Source organism: Herpailurus yagouaroundi, unplaced genomic scaffold, assembly GCF_014898765.1.
Source record: "Herpailurus yagouaroundi ecotype Mexico unplaced genomic scaffold, PumYag 159, whole genome shotgun sequence".
Classification (NCBI taxonomy): Eukaryota; Metazoa; Chordata; class Mammalia; order Carnivora; family Felidae; genus Herpailurus; species Herpailurus yagouaroundi.
In genome coordinates this window covers 29,849,174-29,866,873 of record NW_024412400.1, presented here as the reverse complement: position 1 = coordinate 29,866,873, position 17,700 = coordinate 29,849,174, and the positions used below count along the sequence as shown (strand labels likewise).

Genomic DNA, 17,700 nt, shown 5'->3' with positions numbered 1-17,700 from the left:
AGAACATCTGAAATGAACATTTAACTGAATGAGAATAACAGCAGATTACATACTGCAATAGAAAAAAGATAATCTGGAAGACATTACTTGAAACTCTCTGAAATGAAGCTCAGGGAGGGGGAAAAAAGATGAAAAACCAATAAACAGAGCCTCAGTGATTTGTCACCCAATGTCAAGTGATCTAATATATATGTAACTGCAGTCAGTCCTATGGGAAAACGTGGGGAGGGGGGCTGAAAAAATATGTGAAGAAATATTTGGCCAGAATTTTCCCAAATGTTATGAAAACTATAAACTCAGTTCTAGAGCAACCAGAGAAAAGAGACAAATTTAGAGGAACAAAGATAATGAATACCACGGACTTTTTTGTCAGAATCAAGATTAAGTCATAGACAAAATGCTAAAATAAAAATAACCTGTTAACCTAGAAATCTATATCCAATGAAATTAACTTTCAGAACTGGAGGCAAAAATGAACGTTTTCAGGCAAAAAATGTTGAGGGAATTTGGTAACAGCAAATTTGCACTACAAATACATGTTAAAGAAAGTGCCAGACCCAAGTGACATACTGGTGAATTCTATCAAACACTTAAAAAAGAAAGATACGAATGCTGCACAAACTATTTTATAAAATAAAGAAGGGAGGAAAACTCCTTTTTTTTTTTTTAACATAATTTATCGTCAAATGGGCTTACATACAGTGTGTAAAGTGTGCTCTTGGTTTTGGGGGAAGGTTCCCGTGGTTCATTGTTTACATAAAACACCCAGTGCTCATCCCAACATGTGCCCTCCTCAATGCCCATCACCCATTTTCTCCTCTCCCCTTAACCCCTCATCAACCCTCAGTTTGTTCTCTATATTTAAGAGTCTCTTATGGTTTGCCTCCCACCCTCTCTGCTTTTAACTATTTTTCCCCCTTCCATTCCCCCATGGTCTTCTGTTAAGTTTCTCAAGATCCACATCTGAGTGTAAACATATGATATTTGTCTTTCTCTGACTGACTTATTTCACTTAGCATAATACCTTCCAGTTCCATCCACATAGCGGCAAATGGCATGATTTCCTTACTAATTTTCTAAGGCTGTATTAACTTGATATCAATCCAAACAAAGATGTTACAAGAAAAGAAAACTATAGGTAAATATCGTAGACACAAAAATTCTTTACAAAATTCTTTACTATGCAAAATCAATCAGTAAAATTCACCATACTGCAAAATTTAAAAATCTGTGATTATCTTGATAAGATACAGAAGACGTAGTTGTCAATTCAACACTCCAAGCAAACTAGGTATAGAAGGGGAGTGTCCTCAACCTGATGAAAGCATCTTCAAAATCATACAACTAGGGGCGCCTGGGTGGCGCAGTCGGTTAAGCGTCCGACTTCAGCCAGGTCACAATCTCGCGGTCCGTGAGTTGGAGCCCGGCGTCAGGCTCTGGGCTGATGGCTCGGAGCCTGGAGCCTGTTTCCGATTCTGTGTCTCCCTCTCTCTCTGCCCCTCCCCCGTTCATGCTCTGTCTCTCTCTGTCCCAAAAAAATAAATAAAAACGTTGAAAAAAAAGAAAAAATTAAAAAAAAAACAACAAAAGAAACATACAACTAACATCATGCCTAATGGGGAAAGATTTAATGCTCCTCCAGTTGAGAAACAAGGCAAAGACATATACTTTCATCATTTCTATTTAACATTGTATAAGAGGTCTTAGACATTTTAATAAGGTATAAAACGGGAAAAAAGGGATACCAGTTGGAAAAGAAGGTATAAAATTGTCTTTATCCACAGATAATGTTTGTCTATACAGAAAAATTTAAAGACCCTGCAAAAAAGCTACTGGAACTAATAAATGATTTTAGAGAGGTCACAGGATTTGATTTGATATACTAGAATCAATAAAAATTTGATGATAGTAAAAAGAAAAAAACTGTAAAATGAAAAAATTTTATATACCACTTACAATGGCATCCAAAAATATGAAACATCTAGGGATAAATTTAACAAATTATCAATAACACTTATTCAATAAAAACTACAAAATATTCCTAAGATAAATGAAAGAAGACTAAACAGATACAGAATGCTCATGAACTACAAAACTCAATATTATTAAGATGAAATTCTTCAGTGAAACCAAATAAAGAAAACTTCATTTTTAAAATAAAGCCAGGGGGTGCCTGGTGGCTCAGTCACTTGAGTGTCTGACTCGTACTTTCTGGCTCAGGTCATATTCTCACGGTTGGTGAGATCAAGCCCCCAGTTGGGCTTTGCACTAACAGTGTGTAGCCTGCTTGGTATTCTCTCTCTCTCCCTCTCTCTCTGCCCCTTCCCCATTCATGCTGTCTCTATCTCAAAATAAATAAAGTTTAAAAAAAGCATACATATAAAATAAATAAATAAAAATAAAATAAAGCCAGAAGGCCAGAAGTGGGAGCTCTCACACCTTACCACTCCTTGCGGATTGCAGACCCAAAAAGGAAGAGAGGTACCCTGCATTCCTAACAGGAAGAAGCCTATACTTTACTGCCCTAGCAGGAGGAAGAAATATTTTCTCCTTGCCAGGAAACAGCCTAGCTAATGAGAGACTATCACAACTTAGCCAATGAAAAGCCACTACACTTAGCCCCTCCCAACTTCCCCCTTTCTCTATGGGGAAAAACAAAAACAAAAACAAAAACTCCTGTCTTTTGTCCTCTAGTCTTGCCTATGGTTTTGCCATAGCTTGCATGTCCTGAAATGTGATTTTCTGCTATTCCCAAAGAAACCCATTTTTGCTGGTAAAATAACTGACAATTTTTTTTCAAATTTTTATTTAAATTCTACTTAGTTAATATACAGTGCAATATTGGTTTCAGGAGTAGACTTCAGTCATTCATCACTTGCACACAACACCTAGTGTTTATCACAAGTGCCCTCCTAATACCCATCACACATCTAGCCCATCCCCCCCCACCTCCCTCCATCAACCCACATTTTGTTCTCTATTTTTAAGAGTCTCTCATGGTTAGTTACCCTCTCTTTTTTTTTCTTTTCCCCCCTCCCATATGTTCATCTGTTTTGTTTCTTAAATTCCACATATGAGTGAAATCATATGGTATTTGTCTTTCTCTGACTTATTTTGCTCAGCATAATACACTCTAGCTCCATCTACATCATTGCAAATGGCAAGATTTCATCCTTCTTGATGGCTGAATAATGTTCCATTGTGTGTATATACACCACATCTTCTTTATCCATTCATCAGTCGATGGACACTTGGGCCCTTTCCATATTTTGGCTATTGTTAATAATGCTGCTATAAACATAGGGGTTCATGTACCCTTTTGAATCTGTGTTTTGTATCTGTTGGGTAAATACCTAGTAGTGTAATTGCTGGGTCATAGGGTTATTCTATTTTTCACTTTTTGAAGACCCTCCATACTGTTTTCCAGAGTGGCTATGCCAGTTTGGATTCCCACCAACAGTGTGAGAGGATACTCCTTTCTCCACATCCTCACCAACACCTGTTGTTTCTTGTATTAATTTTAGCCATTCTGACAGGTGTGAGGTGGTATCTCATCATGGTTTCAAGTTGTATTTCCCTGGTGATGAGTGATATTAAGCATCTTCTCATGTGCCTGTTAGCCATCTGGATGTCTTCTTTGGAAAAGTGTCTATTCATGTCTTCTGCCCATTTCTTCACAGGATTATTTGTTTTTTGGGTGTTGAGTTTGGTAAGTTCTTTCAAGATTTTGGATACTAACCCTTCATCAGATATGTAGTTTGCAAATATCTTCTCCCATTATGTAGGCTGCCTTTTAGTTTTGTTGATTATTTCCTTTGCTGTGCAGACACTTTTTATCTTGATGAGGTCCCAACAGTTTCTGTTTGCTTTTGTTTCCCTTGTCTTTGGCAAGATGTCTAGTAAGAAGTTGCTGCAGCTGAGGTCAAAGAGATTCCTGCCTGTTTTCTCCTTTAGCATTATGATAGTTTCCTGTCTCATATTTAGGTCTTTCATCCATTTTGAATTTATTTTTGTGTATGGTGTAAGAAAGTAGTAAAGTTTCATTCTTCTACATGTTTCTGTCCAGTTTTCCCAACACAATTTGTTAAAGAGAGTGTCTTTTGGATATTCTTTCCAGCTCTGTCAAAGATTAGTTGACCATATAGTTGTGTGTCCATTTCTGGGTTTTTTATTCTGTTCCATAGATCTATGTGTCTGGGTTTTGTTTTTTGTTTTTTTTTTTGCTAATACCATACTGTCTTGATGACTGCAGCTTTGTAATATAGCTTGAAGTCCTGAATCATGATGCCTCCAGCTTTGCTTTTCTTTCTCAGAATTGCTTTGGCTATTCAGGGTCTTTTGTGGTTCCGTACAAATGTTAACATTGTTTGTTCTAGCTCTGTGAAAAATGCTGTTTGGTATTTTGCTGTTTGGTATTGCATTAAATGTGTAGATTGCTTTGGGTAGTATAGATATTTTAACAATGTTTGTTCTTCCTATCCATGAGCATGGAATTCATTTCCATTTCTTTGTGTCTTCTTCAATTTCCTTCATAAGTGTTCTACAGTTTTCAGAGTACAGACCATCTACCTCTTTGGTTAGGTTTATTTCTAGATATCTTATGCGTTTTGGTGCAATTGTAAATGGGATCGATTCCTTGATTTCTTTTTCTGCTGCTTCATTATTGGTGTATAGAAATGCAACCAATTTCTGTGCATTGATTTTATATCCTGTGACTTTGCTGGATTCATGTGTTAGTTCTAGCAATTTCTTAGTGGATTCTTTGGGTTTTCGACATAGAGGATCATGTCATCCACAAATAGTGAAAGTTTGACTTCTTCCTTGCCAATTTGGATGCCTTTTATTTCTTTGTGTTGTCTGATTGCTGAGGCTAAAACTTCCAGTACTATGTTAAATAGTAGTGGTGAGAGTAGACACCCCTGTCTTGTTCCTTACAGTGAAGGAAAGCTCTGTTTTTCCCCATTGAAGATGATATTAGCTGTGTCTATGGCCTTTATGATGTTGAGGAATATTCTATCTATCCCTACTTTGTTGAGAGTTTTTATCAAGAATGGATGCTGTATTTTGTCAAATGATTTTTTTTTTTGCATCTATTGACAGGATCATATGGTTCTTATCCTTTCTTTTATTACTGTGTTGTGTCACGTTGATTGATCTTCAAATATTGAACCACCCCTGCAGCCCAGAAATAAGTCCCACTTGATCATGGTGAATAATTCTTTTAATGTACTGTTAGATTCAATTTGTTAATATCTTGTTGATAATTTTTGCATGCATGTTCATCAAGGATATTGGCCTGTAATTCTCCTTTGAGTGGGGTCTTTGTCTGGTTTTGGAATCAAGGTAATGCTAGCCTTATAGAAGGAAATGGAAGTTTTTCTTCCATTTCTATTTTTTGAAACAATTTGGGAAGAATAGGCATTAACTCTTCATTAAATGTTTGGTAGAATTCCTCTGGGAAGCCATCTAGCCCTGGACTTTTGTTTGTTGGAATATTTTTTATTATTGATTCAATTTATTTGCTGGCTATGGCTCTGTTCAAATTTCTATTTCAGTTTTGGTAGTTTTTATGTTTCTAGGAATTTTTCCATTTCTTCCAGATTATCAAGTTTTTTGCACATAATTTTTCATAATATTCTCTTATTATTATTTGTATTTCTGTGGTGTTGATCATGATCTCTCCTCTTTTATTTGTGACTTTATTTTGGGGGGTCCTTTCTCTTTTCTTTTTGATAAGTCTGGCTAGGGGCTGTCAATTTTATTAATTCTTTCAAAGAACCAGCTCTTAGTTTTGTTGATCTGTTCTACTGGGGGTTTTTGTTGTTGTTGTTTCTATATCATTTATTTCTGCTTTAATATTTATAATTTCCCTTCTTCTTCTGGCTTTAGGCTTTATTTGCTATTCCTTTTCTAGCTCCTTTAGGTGTAAGATGAGGTTGTGTATTTGAGACTTTTCTTCTTCCCTGAAGTAGACCTGTATTGCAATATACCTCCCTCTTATGGCTGCTTTTGCTGCATCCCAAAGGTTTTGGACTTGACAGTTTAAAAAAAATTTTTAATGTTTATTCATTTTTTGAGGGGGTGTGAGGGACATAGAGAGGGAGAGACACAGAATCCAAAACAGGCTCCAGGCTCTAAGCTGTCAGCACAGAGCCCAATGCAGGGCCCAAACCCATGAACCAAGCTGAAGTCGGACGCTTAACTGACTGAGCCACCCAGGCACCCCCAGACTTGACAGTTTTATTTTATTATTTGGTGTGTGTGTGTGTGTGTGTGTGTGTGTGTGTGTGTTCAGGTATAGAATTTAGTGATTCATCAGTTACATACAACACACAGTGCTCATCCCAACAAGTGCCCTCCTTAATGCCCACTGCCCATTTAGCCCATCCCCCCACACAACACCCCACCAGCAACCTTCAGTTTGTTCTCTTGACAGTTTTATTTTTAAGGCTAACGCTTCTCAAAATGATCCATAAATTAAATGCAATCTCAACAATATTTCAATACTAAACTTGATTTTTATAGTAGTTGATAAGCCAATTAAAAATGTATACGCATATGTAAAGGATCTAAGTGGCAAACCAATACTGATGTAATACCGTAAAGTTGGAGGGCTTATTCTACCTGATTTCTAGACTTTCTGTAAAGCTACTGTAATCAAGACAGTGTGATATTGGCACAAGAAGAGACATATAGCTTAATAGAACAGAATAGAGAGACTAGAAATTGGCCCGCGTTTATAGGGTCGGTGGATTTTCAACAAAGGTGCTAAGGTAATTCAGTGGAAAAAGAATATCCTTTTCAAAAACAAGTCCTGGAATAACTGTATATTCATGTGAGAAAAATGAATCTCAGCTTTTACTTTAACCATACACAAAAACTAAAAGTGTATCATAAACCAAAACACAAAAGCTGAAGCTATAAAACTTCTAAAATAGGGTTCCGGGTGGCTCAGTTAAGCATCCAACTTTGGCTCAGGTCATGATCTCACAGTTCATGAGTTTGAGCCCCACGTTGGGCTCTCGACTGTCAGCATACAGCCTGCCTCAGATCCTCTGTCCTCCCCTCTCTCTGCCTCTCCCATACTGGTTCTTTCTCTACCTCTCCCAAAATAATAAATAAGCTTTAAAAAAAAACCTCTAAAATAAACCAAAAGAAATTATTGCAGCTTTAGGGGTAGCCAATTATATTTTTAGAGAGGACATAGAGTATAAAATCCAAAAATTAAAATTTTGTAGGTGAACTTGATCAAAATGGAGAACATCTGCTCTTCAGAAGATAGCATTCAGAAAATGACAAGCTAAGCCACAAACTTGGAAAAAATAATTGCAATACATCAGTCTGACCAAGGACTTGTATCCAGCATATATAAAGGGCTTTTTAACTCAATAGTAAGTCAAATAACCCAACTTAAAAAAATGGGAAAAGATTTTAACATATACTTCATAAAAGAAGATATATGAGTGGCCAATAAGAATATAGAGAGATGTTCAACATCATTGCTCATCAAAGAAATACAAAATAAAACTCTAGTGATATACCACAGCACACCCATTAAAATCACTAAACGGGAAAAGACTGACAACACTGAGTGCTGATGGGACGTGGAGCAACTGAAATTCTCCTACATTGCTGGCAGCAATGTAAATGGTACAACTACTCAAAAAGCGTGGCATTTTCTTAACTAATTAAATATATATTTACATTATGACCCAGCAATTTTATTCCTAGAAATTTGCCTAAAAGGAATGAAAACATAAGTCCACTCAAAGACTTGTACACTAATGTTCATAGCAGCTTTATTCATAATATCCCCAAAGTGGGGAAGCTAAATGTCCACCAACGAATGAATAGGTAAACAAACTGTGGTAAAGCCATACAATGGAATACGACTAATCAATAAAAAGGAATGAACTTTAATACATGCAAAAATGTGGAGGAATCTCTAAACAATTATACTGAGTGAAGCCAGACTCAAAAGACTACATCTATGTACTGTACAACTGCATTTATGTGAAATGGCAAAACTTACATAGAGTGACAGAGAGTGGAAATGACTAGGAAAAGGATAGTTTGAGAGTGATGGAAATGTTCTATATCTTGATCATGATGGTAGTTACATGGGTACGTGTAGTTGTCAAAATTCATTGAACTACATGTATACTTAAAATGAGTGCTGGGGTGCCTGGGTGGCTCAGTCAGTTAAGCATCCAACTGTGGCTCAGGTCATGATCTCACGGTTCACGAATTCGAGCCCTGTATCAGGCTCTGTGATGACAGCTCAGAGTCTGGAGCCTGCTTCAGATTCTGTGTCTCCCTGTTTCTCTGCCCCTTCCCTGCTCATGCTCCATCTCTCTGTCTCTCTCAAAATTAAATAGTGAACATTTAAAAAATTTTTTTAATGAGTGCATTTTATTATATATAAATTATACTTCAGTAAAAATTATTTTAAGTTTTTAAATGTTTATTCATTTTTGAGAGAAAGACAGAGACAGAGTGTGAGCAGAGGAGGGGCAGAGAGAGAGGGAGACACAATCTGAAGCAAGCAAGCTCCAGGCTCTGAGCTCTCAGCACAGAGCCTGATGCAGGGCTTAAACTCACAAACCACAAGATCATGACCTGAGCCAAAGTTGGATGCTTAAACAACTGAGCCACCCAGGTGCCCCAGTAAAAATTATTCTAAGAAAGAGAGAGGGGTTCCTGGGTGGCTCAGTGGATTAAGCTTCCCACTCCTGGTTTCAGCTCAGGTCATGATCTTGTGGTTCATGAGTTTGAGCCCTGCATCAGGCTATGCGCTGGTGGCACAGAGCCTGCTTGGGGATTCTCTCTCTCTCTCTCTCTCTCTCTCTCAAAATAAATAAACAAAAAAGGAAGGAAGGAAGGAAGGAAGGAAGGAAGGAAGGAAGGAAGGAAGAAAGAAAGAAAGAAAGAAAGAAAGAAAGAGAAAAAGAAAGGAAAGACAGTGCAAGAAAGCTAGACTATACCAATTCAGTAACACTCTGTGACAGCCATGTGACAATTTCAAGAAAGGACAATCTGAGCCCACTGTGGATATTTGAGACTGATCCTGGGAGGGAAAAGCTTCTTGTGGCCACATGCTCACTGTGTGGAGAAATCTCTTAAGCCCCAGAAAGGCTGAAGTAGAAGGTAGAGGCCAAAGCGGAGGTGCAGGCTGTTCTGACCCTCTGGTTCTTGGCTCTTGCAAGGTCTACTAATAACAAACCCCTTTCCTTTGATCTGTTAAATTTTAAACTATTTTGGTTGCATTTCTGTCATTGCCCATCAGTTTTTTTGTCGGAAAAGAACACTGAGCTTTGAAGAGAGCACATCCTAGACTCCAGGCTGGTTCATATCTAGTGGCCCACTGGGAAGGACTATGGGGGTGGGCATGGGGGAGGTAGGCAGCTCTTGCCTCTGGTTTGTAAATACAGACCTGATTGGGAAAATGACCTTTTGGTCAGTGCCTGGCATTTCCAGGAAAGGCGATAAAGGAAGAAAAAACAACACAAGCCCTGATCAGGAGCAATTAAGGAGCAACCAGGGAGCATCACTCTGGATTCCCCGCTGGCTGTAGTTGGAACACAGCTGTACACTCCCTTTCCAGCCTTTCCCAGCCCCTGCAGAGCTCCCTGTGTGGCCCTATGTGGCACTCCTTGCCCTACCTGACTTTTCCTCCTGCCGTCCCCAAGTTACCCCTCTCCTCAGGTAAGCTACCTTACCACCCCAGAAGTTATTTAAGAAAGCCTGAGAACAGACAGAACCAGGGCTAGAAAGAACCAACAGTTGTTGAGCCATGCAACTGTTTTTCACACGCACGAGCTCATTGACTTTGTACCATCGCCTACCTTCCCACAGTTACCAGGCCAAGAGCCCTGGGCTCCCCCTGCCCAACACAGGAAGGGGCCTGCTACATTGATGTTCAGGATTTTTACCAGTGGTAACTCACCTGTGTCTAGAGTTCTGTCATTAGGTACTTTATCTCATTCCAATTTCGCAGTGTTGGTTGTGAAAAAGCAATGCCTACTGAACTATTGAGGAAACCAGTTCAGAGAGGTCAAGGGATGGCCCGGAACTGAGTCACACAGAACTGAGTGGCAGTGGATCCTACTCTAGGGTGACTGCCTTTCTCGTACATTCCTCTACCTCCCTGTTGTGTGATAGGGATGGGAGATGTACAGTTCAAAGCAGGAAAATCCCTTCTGGTTAGATACCTGATAGGTCAAGCATACCTGACATTAAGCCCCTCCCCCGCTTAGGAGCCAGGAGCCCTGGGGAAAATCCCTTCTCTCCTTTGATCATATTTCCTTCACTGTGAACAGGATCAACAGCTTCCAGGCTAAGTGTCATAAGTCCTTTCCGCGATGGACTAATGAGAAAAGAGTTTAGGTTTTGTGGGCTATAAGGTCTCTGTAGCAACTACTCAATTCTGTCCTTGAAACCTGAGTGCAGCCACAGACAATACTTACCTGAATGAACATGATTGTGTTCCAATAAAATTTTACTTATGGACACTGAAATTTAAATTTCATATAATTTTCATGTATCAAAACTACTGTTCTTTTCACTTTCTTTCAATCATTTAAAGATGTAAAAGCCATCATTAGCTCATCCAGCTGTACAACATCAGGCGGCAAGCGGGATTTGGCCCCCTGCCCTAGGCTACAAAAGTTTGTCAGGTGCCTGGGTTCACTCCCACCCCCAGCCCCCCGACCCTCCTTCCGCTCCCCCCCCCCCCCAAGCAGAGGCACTTTGGAACGAGCCAGGCGCTGGGCTGCTTCCGGGCCCCTAACACCCAGACTGTGCAGTCCCACTATGGCTGACCCTCGGCTGGCACCCAGTCCGCGCCCTGGAGGGCCAGCCCCCACTCAGCTCCCAGTGCGCACTCACCCAGGGTCCCTGCGCACAGCAGGGAGCAGATGGCGAACTTCATCGTCCGCTGCAGGAATACGACACTGACGCGGGCTCCGGGAGCCGAGGCAGGCTTTACCTGACCCTCCCCAGGGGGAGCGGATCCGCCTCCCCCGAAGGGTTCAACTTTTGGGCAGATCGTTCTCGCCACACCCCCGACCAGCCCCAGCCCCAGCCCTCCGCAGGGCTAGAGGGCAGCAAACTCGAGCCACGCTCCTGCCGACCCGCGGCCACTCCTTCCGCCCACCTCCGGGAGCTGCTAGACCGCACCTCTCTCGCGGGTTAGGGGTCCGCATGCCGGAGGTGCAAGCGGAAGCAACCTTGGAGCGCGCTGGACTGGCCGCCCTCACAGAGGGAGAAGGCAGGTGATCGGCTGGTTCCCAGGTGAGTTACTAGGACCTAAGTTCCCTGACCCTCGGCCTTCATCTAGCCATGAAGCTCTTAAATGGAAAACACAGACCCCAGAGGAATTGGGGGCAGTGCACAGGATACACAGGCTCCAGAGGAATGGGGGGCAGTCCACAGAATGAAACCTGGGGACTCTTCCCCCAGAAAAGCATGCGCACACAGACACACAATGTTCTGAACACCATTTTCAGGCATCTTCAGACTCTTCCTCTTCAGTCGCCCACTCCGGACGCCTCCCGGAACCCCTCCCCCCCAAAAAAGACACGGTTCCCTGCAACCCTCTGCTGAAGGCTGAGGTCAGGCAAAGCGCTGAACCCCGAGAGGGCTGCTTCTACTTGGTTCTGCAGCCTGCCTCCCAGTCCAAGTCGGTGAGCTTCACTTAGGGAAAGTTTAGATGCAGTTTTAACAACTTTTGTTGAAGTACAAGAAATATACGTAAAACTTCACACATCCTAAATGTACAGCTTGATGAAATATGACCAGGTGAACACATCCGTATAACCAGCACCCACATCAGGAAACAGAACGTTCACAAAGCACAGATGGCCCCCTGGTGCTTCTTCCAGTTGCTTTCCGTGTCCGCCACAAAGATACACATTTTCTTGGCTTCTAACAGCATGGACGAATTTTGCTGGTAGAGATGGAATCATACAATATGTACAATGCTGTGTCTGGCTTCTTTCACTTGTTATATTTGTAAGAATCATCTATGGTGTTGTGTATAGCTGTCTTTCACATGTTCTCAGTGCTGCATATTATCCTATATTTCACTTATCTTTCCTGTTGATGATCGTAGTTTCTAGTTTGGGCTCTTACAAAGAGCCAGTGAGCCCTGCTATGAACATTCTAGCACATCTTCTAGTACATGTAGGTATGCATTTCTGCAGGATATTTCCCAGGAAGTGTAATTTCTTGGTTATAAAGTAGAAGGTATGTCTAACTTTAATACATACTCCGAACAGTTTTCCAAAGTGGCTGAACCAATTTATACTCCCAACTTAAGGGTATGAGAGTTTGGTTGCTCCACATCTTTTACTATTTTGGTGGGAGTATAACTAGTTGTGCACTGTAATTTTGAGTTTCTCTGATGACTAATGAAGTTGAGCATCATTTTATGTGCATATTGGCTATTTGGGTGCCATCTCATATAAAGCATTGTTTCAAGTCTTTTGCACTGAATACATTTTATTTATTTTTTAAATGAAATTTATTGTCAAATTGGTTTCCATACAACACCCAGTGCTCATCCCCAAAAATGCCCTCTTCAATACCCATCACCCACCCTCCCCTCCCTCCCACCCCCCATCAACCCTCAGTTTGTTCTCAGTTTTTAAGAGTCTCTTATGGTTTGGCTGTCTCCCACTCTAATCTCTTTTTTTTTTTTTTCCTTCCCCTCCCCCATGGGTTTCTGTTAAGTTTCTCAGGATCCACATAAGAGTGAAACCATATGGTATCTGTCTTTCTCTGTATGGCTTATTTCACTTAGCATAACACTCTCCAGTTCCATCCATGTTGCTACAAAGGGCCATATTTCATTCTTATTACCACGTAGTACTCCAACATTGAATACATTTTAAATAGCCTTTCTGTTGAATTAAGTTTTGGTACTGGCAATACAATTATTCAAACTACAAAACGGAGGCTTGTCTAGTAAAGTATCCTCAGATTTGGGCCTTAAGAATGTAAGACTGTGTTATATTATTTTAGCCCATCATAACTCTTTATTCTGCATCCTCTTCTCATGTGCAAAGGATGAATCTTTGCTAAGTAACTATTTTTTTTTTCAGCCCCAGTTAAGATTGTGAAAAATTCTTCTCTCTGGCAGAGATTAACCCTGCCATCCACTGAGCCAGAGACAGTGCTGAAGTAGTTATAAGAGATTGTAAATCACAGAATTCACCAGGTCAAGGGCAAGACACCTTGATATACAAACCTGGGCTCTCCTCTCTTTCTCTGTAATATACACACATGCACACACACACCTCAAAGTAAACAGCTTGTCCTCTTCCTTCTGCACCTTACAGACATCAGCATCCTTAGACAGCCCAATGGGAGATTGTCCCAATTCATCTCCCCTTTCACACCACCTCTGGCCAACTAAGCTTTCAATTTAAGAAACGTAGGGGCACCTGGGTGGCTCAGTTGGTTAAGTGTCCGACTTTGGTTCAGGTCATGATCTCACAGTTTGGGGGTTCAAGCCTTGCATCCATTTCTGCGCTGACAGCTCAGAGCCTGGAGCCTGCTTCAGATTCTGTGTCCCCCTCTTTCTCTGCCCTCCCTTGCTTGTGCACACGCTCTCTCTCTCTGTCTCTCTTTCTCTCTCAAAAATAAATAAATTTAAATAAATGTACACTGTCTCTCTCTATGTGCCACATGACTAGGGACAGGGCGGAGTGAGGGGAGGACCTCTCACATCTGGTGACTCTTTGGGCTTTGGAGTGAAGACCAGCTAGAGTCCACTGAGAAAAGCATACGAGCCTCCATACAAAGCACACACAGGGTCTGTGCTTTGCAAAGAGGCTGTCAGGCTGACCACAGCCCATCCGCACTTAAGCTGGAAATAGTTACATCTTTCTCATCAGAGATTAAAGAGTGATCCCTGCTAAAGAGCATCCCAGAGAAAACAATGAACAAGTCCTCTCTTTGTTGAGACACTTATCAGGATGTCCCTGGCCTGGGATTTGCCCCAAGGATTGCTAAGAGGTAAACCCTTATTCTAAACCTGCTATGAAGAGAACACACAGTCCTGAAAGCCACCTGCTACATCCACCCCATGCCAAAGACACTCGAGGGCAGAGATTCCAAGAAGGGGATTATCTGCTTCTACGGCTGCTTGGAGTCAAGGAATCCTTTGACCTTAGAATTTCTGAAAGTGAGAATAGGAGTGCCTTCCTTTGTCTAATCAAGAGGAAAAGGAACGTATATAGTTTTTTTTTTTTAATTTTTTTTCCAACGTTTATTTATTTTTTTTGGGACAGAGAGAGACAGAGCATGAACGGGGGAGGGGCAGAGAGAGAGGGAGACACAGAATCGGAAACAGGCTCCAGGTTCCGAGCCATCAGCCCAGAGCCCGACGCGGGGCTCGAACTCACGGACCGCGAGATCGTGACCTGGCTGAAGTCGGACGCTTAACCGACTGCGCCACCCAGGCGCCCCGGAACGTATATAGTTTTAATGCAAACCTTTCGTTGAATTTAAACATACACATAGAAGATGTACACATCGTAAGTGTGCAGCCCAGATTGGCACAACATGAGCACACGCCGAGTAGCCAGTATTCAGAAGATAGAGAAAGAGTATGTTACCAGTACCCTGGAAGCCCCCTCGTCTGCCTTTTAGTTACCAATGATCAAAGGTAATCGTTATTCTGATTTTGAACACCATAGTTGAGTTTCACCTGCTTTTTATTTCATATACATGAAATCGGAAAGTAAGCACTGTTCTCTGTCTAGCTTCTTTGCCTAAACCTGATATTTGAGAGAGTCAACTCTGCTGTTTCATATGTATTCTGAGGCATACCTCAGAGATAGTGCAGGTTTGGTTCCATATCCCCAAAACAAAGCAAATATCCCAGTGAAGGGGTTCAAATGAATTTTTGGTTTCCCAGAGCATATAAAACTTATGCTTACATCATTCTGTAGTCTATTAAGTGTGCAATGGCATTATGTCTATAAACATGTATATACCTTAATTAAAAATATTGCTAAAAAATGCTAACCAGTCTGAGCTTTCAGGAAGTCATAATCACTGATCCCAGATGACCATAACAAATATGATAATGAAAAAGTTTGAAATATTGCCGGAATTACCAAAATGAGACACAGAGACACCCTGCAAGCAAATGCTGTTGGAAAAAAATGGCGCCCCTAGACTTACTCGACACAGGGTTGCCACATACCTTCAATGTGTGAAATATAATACAAAGTATCTGCGAAACACAGTAAAGCAAAGTGCAATCAAATGAGATGTGTCTTTATTGTAATTTGTTCATTCTTATTGCTCTGTGGCATTCCAATGGTGAATATATCAATGAATATTAATGGAAACTTGGTTTTTTGTTTTTTTTTTTTTTAATTTAAGGCCATCATGAAGTAATACTGCTGTGAAAGTTCTCACACATGTCTGTTGGTGAACATGTGTATGCATTTCTGTTGGTCTATAAACAGGGGGCAATTGCTGGATCACAGGGTGTACCTATATTCTGCTTTAATAACTGCCAAACAAATTTTTAACATGGTTGTACAGTTTCCAATCTCATTTCACTTCCAACAGTATGTGGGTTGCCCCATACCAAGTACTAATACTTGGTTTGGGTGGGTGCGTGGGTGGCTCTGTTGGTTGAGTGTCCGACTTCAGCTCAGGTCATGATCTGGTGGTTGGTGAATTCAAGCCCCACATGGGCTCACTGCTGTCAGTGCAGAGCCTGCTTCGGATTTTCTGTCCCCCTCTCTCTCTACCCCTCTCCTATTTGCACGCTCTCTCTCTCTCAAATCTTAAAAATACTTGGTTTGGGATGAAATATAAATTTAAGTTTTCTTTTAATTTTAGTTATTCTGGAGCACTTGATGCAGTTCATTATAGTTTTAATATTAATTTCCCTGATAAGTAATAAAGTTGAATACTTTCTCATGTTTGTTGGAAAATTACGTATCTTCTTTTGTGATGTGCCCAATTTTCTATTGGATTATTTGCTTATTTTTTCATTGAGTTGTAGGAGTTCTTTATATATTGTAGCTATGAGAACTTTGTTGGATGTATGTATTTCAAATATTTTCTTACATTTTGTGGTTTGCATTTCTCTCTCTAAATGGTGTCTTTTCATCTACAGAAATTTAAAATATTTCTGAGTCAATTTCAACTTATTTATTTATGGGTAGCACTTTTTGTATGCTTAAAAAGTCTTTGCCTGTACCAAGTTCGTGAAAATATTGTTTCCTTCTGAAAGCTTCATAGTTTTTCCTCTTACATTTAGATCTAGAATCCATCTGGAACTGATTTAAAAAAAATTTTTTTATGTTTATTTATTTTTGAGAGCATGAGCAGGGGAGGGGCAGAGAGAGAGGGAGACACAGAATTCAAAGCAGGCTCTAGTCTCTGAGCTGTCAGCACAAAGCTGACATGGGGCTTGAACTCACAAGCTGTGAGATCATGACCTGAGCCAAAATCAGACGCTTAACAGACTGAGCCACTCAGATACCCCTGGAACTGATTTTTTTAATACATAGATTTATTTTCCATTCATTTTGAAGTGAAATTAAGTTAAAAGAAGCAGATGACTTCTCTTATTGTGACATTTTTTTTTGTCCCAAATATTCACTCATTAGGTCTTCTCAAATTTAACAAAGGATTTATAAGCCCTTTAATTCATGCTATATAAGTATAATAATAAACTGAATAACTTGGTGAGCTAGTATAATGTCATGGAAGACAAAGCTAAACCATGTGGCCTAGATTTTTGGAATTGATGTTTGTGAATGGTGAGACAGGAGACTGTGTTCATGTTTTCTTCTATGTATATGTCCAATGGACTCAGCACCATTACTGGAAAGATTTTTCTTTCCTCACTGCACTTTAGTACAACCTTTGTTAAAAATCAGGCAATCGAATATGTGCTACAGCACTCTCCATTCTGTTCTACTGATCTGTATATCTCACTGTCTCAATTCCTACAGCTTTATTGTAACTCTTGATATCTCATAATGTGAGTTCTTGGTTTGTTCTTCTTCAAGATGGACTTGTGAGTTCTTGGTTTGTTCTTCTTCAAGATGGACTTGGGTATGTTTGTTGTTATTGTTTTGGTTTTTGCAGTTCCACGTACATTCTGTAATTGACATGTCGATTTGCAGAAAAAATACCTGCAGAGATTTGATTGGAACTATACAGAAATATAGATCAATTTGGAGGGATTTGACATCTCCACAATATTAACCCTTGCAATTCATAAATATGGTATATCCCTGCACTCATGAAGGCCTTCCTTACTGGCTCTTCTCTTGATAATATTTTGTAGTGTTCACTTTATAGGTCTTGAACATCCTTCCTAGATTTGTTCCTAGATATCAACTGGTTTTTGGTGCTATTATAAATGGGATCATGATTTTAATTCATTTCCCGTTTGTTTGTTGCTGCTATTTGAAAAAAAAAAAAAGTTGGTTTTTGTATATTGACCTTGAATCCAATGACCTTACTAAGTTATTTTATTAATTATAATAGTTTCTTTTGGATTTTCTGTGTATATCTTTGTGTCTTTGTAAATAGTGTTTGTTTTGTTTCTTCTTTTTCAATTCTTATAATTTTATTTCTTTTTCTTGATCTATTGCACTGAGTAGAACTTCCAGCACATCACTACATAGAAGTACTGATAGAGGAGGAACGTTTTCAATA

At 40.1% G+C, this 17,700-nt stretch overlaps 1 protein-coding gene across 1 annotated transcript in view; it reads right to left on the bottom strand.

The window, feature by feature from the left end:
• LOC121033695 (inhibitor of carbonic anhydrase-like) overlaps nucleotides 1-11,042 on the bottom strand; it is a 54,011-nt gene extending 42,969 nt beyond the window's left edge. Inside the window, exon 1 of the mRNA XM_040480229.1 lies at nucleotides 10,888-11,042. Within this exon, the coding sequence (XP_040336163.1) occupies nucleotides 10,888-10,930 (43 nt within the window). The 5' untranslated portion in view covers nucleotides 10,931-11,042. The remainder of the gene's footprint in view (nucleotides 1-10,887) is intronic.
• Nucleotides 11,043-17,700: the final 6,658 nt, after the last annotated feature.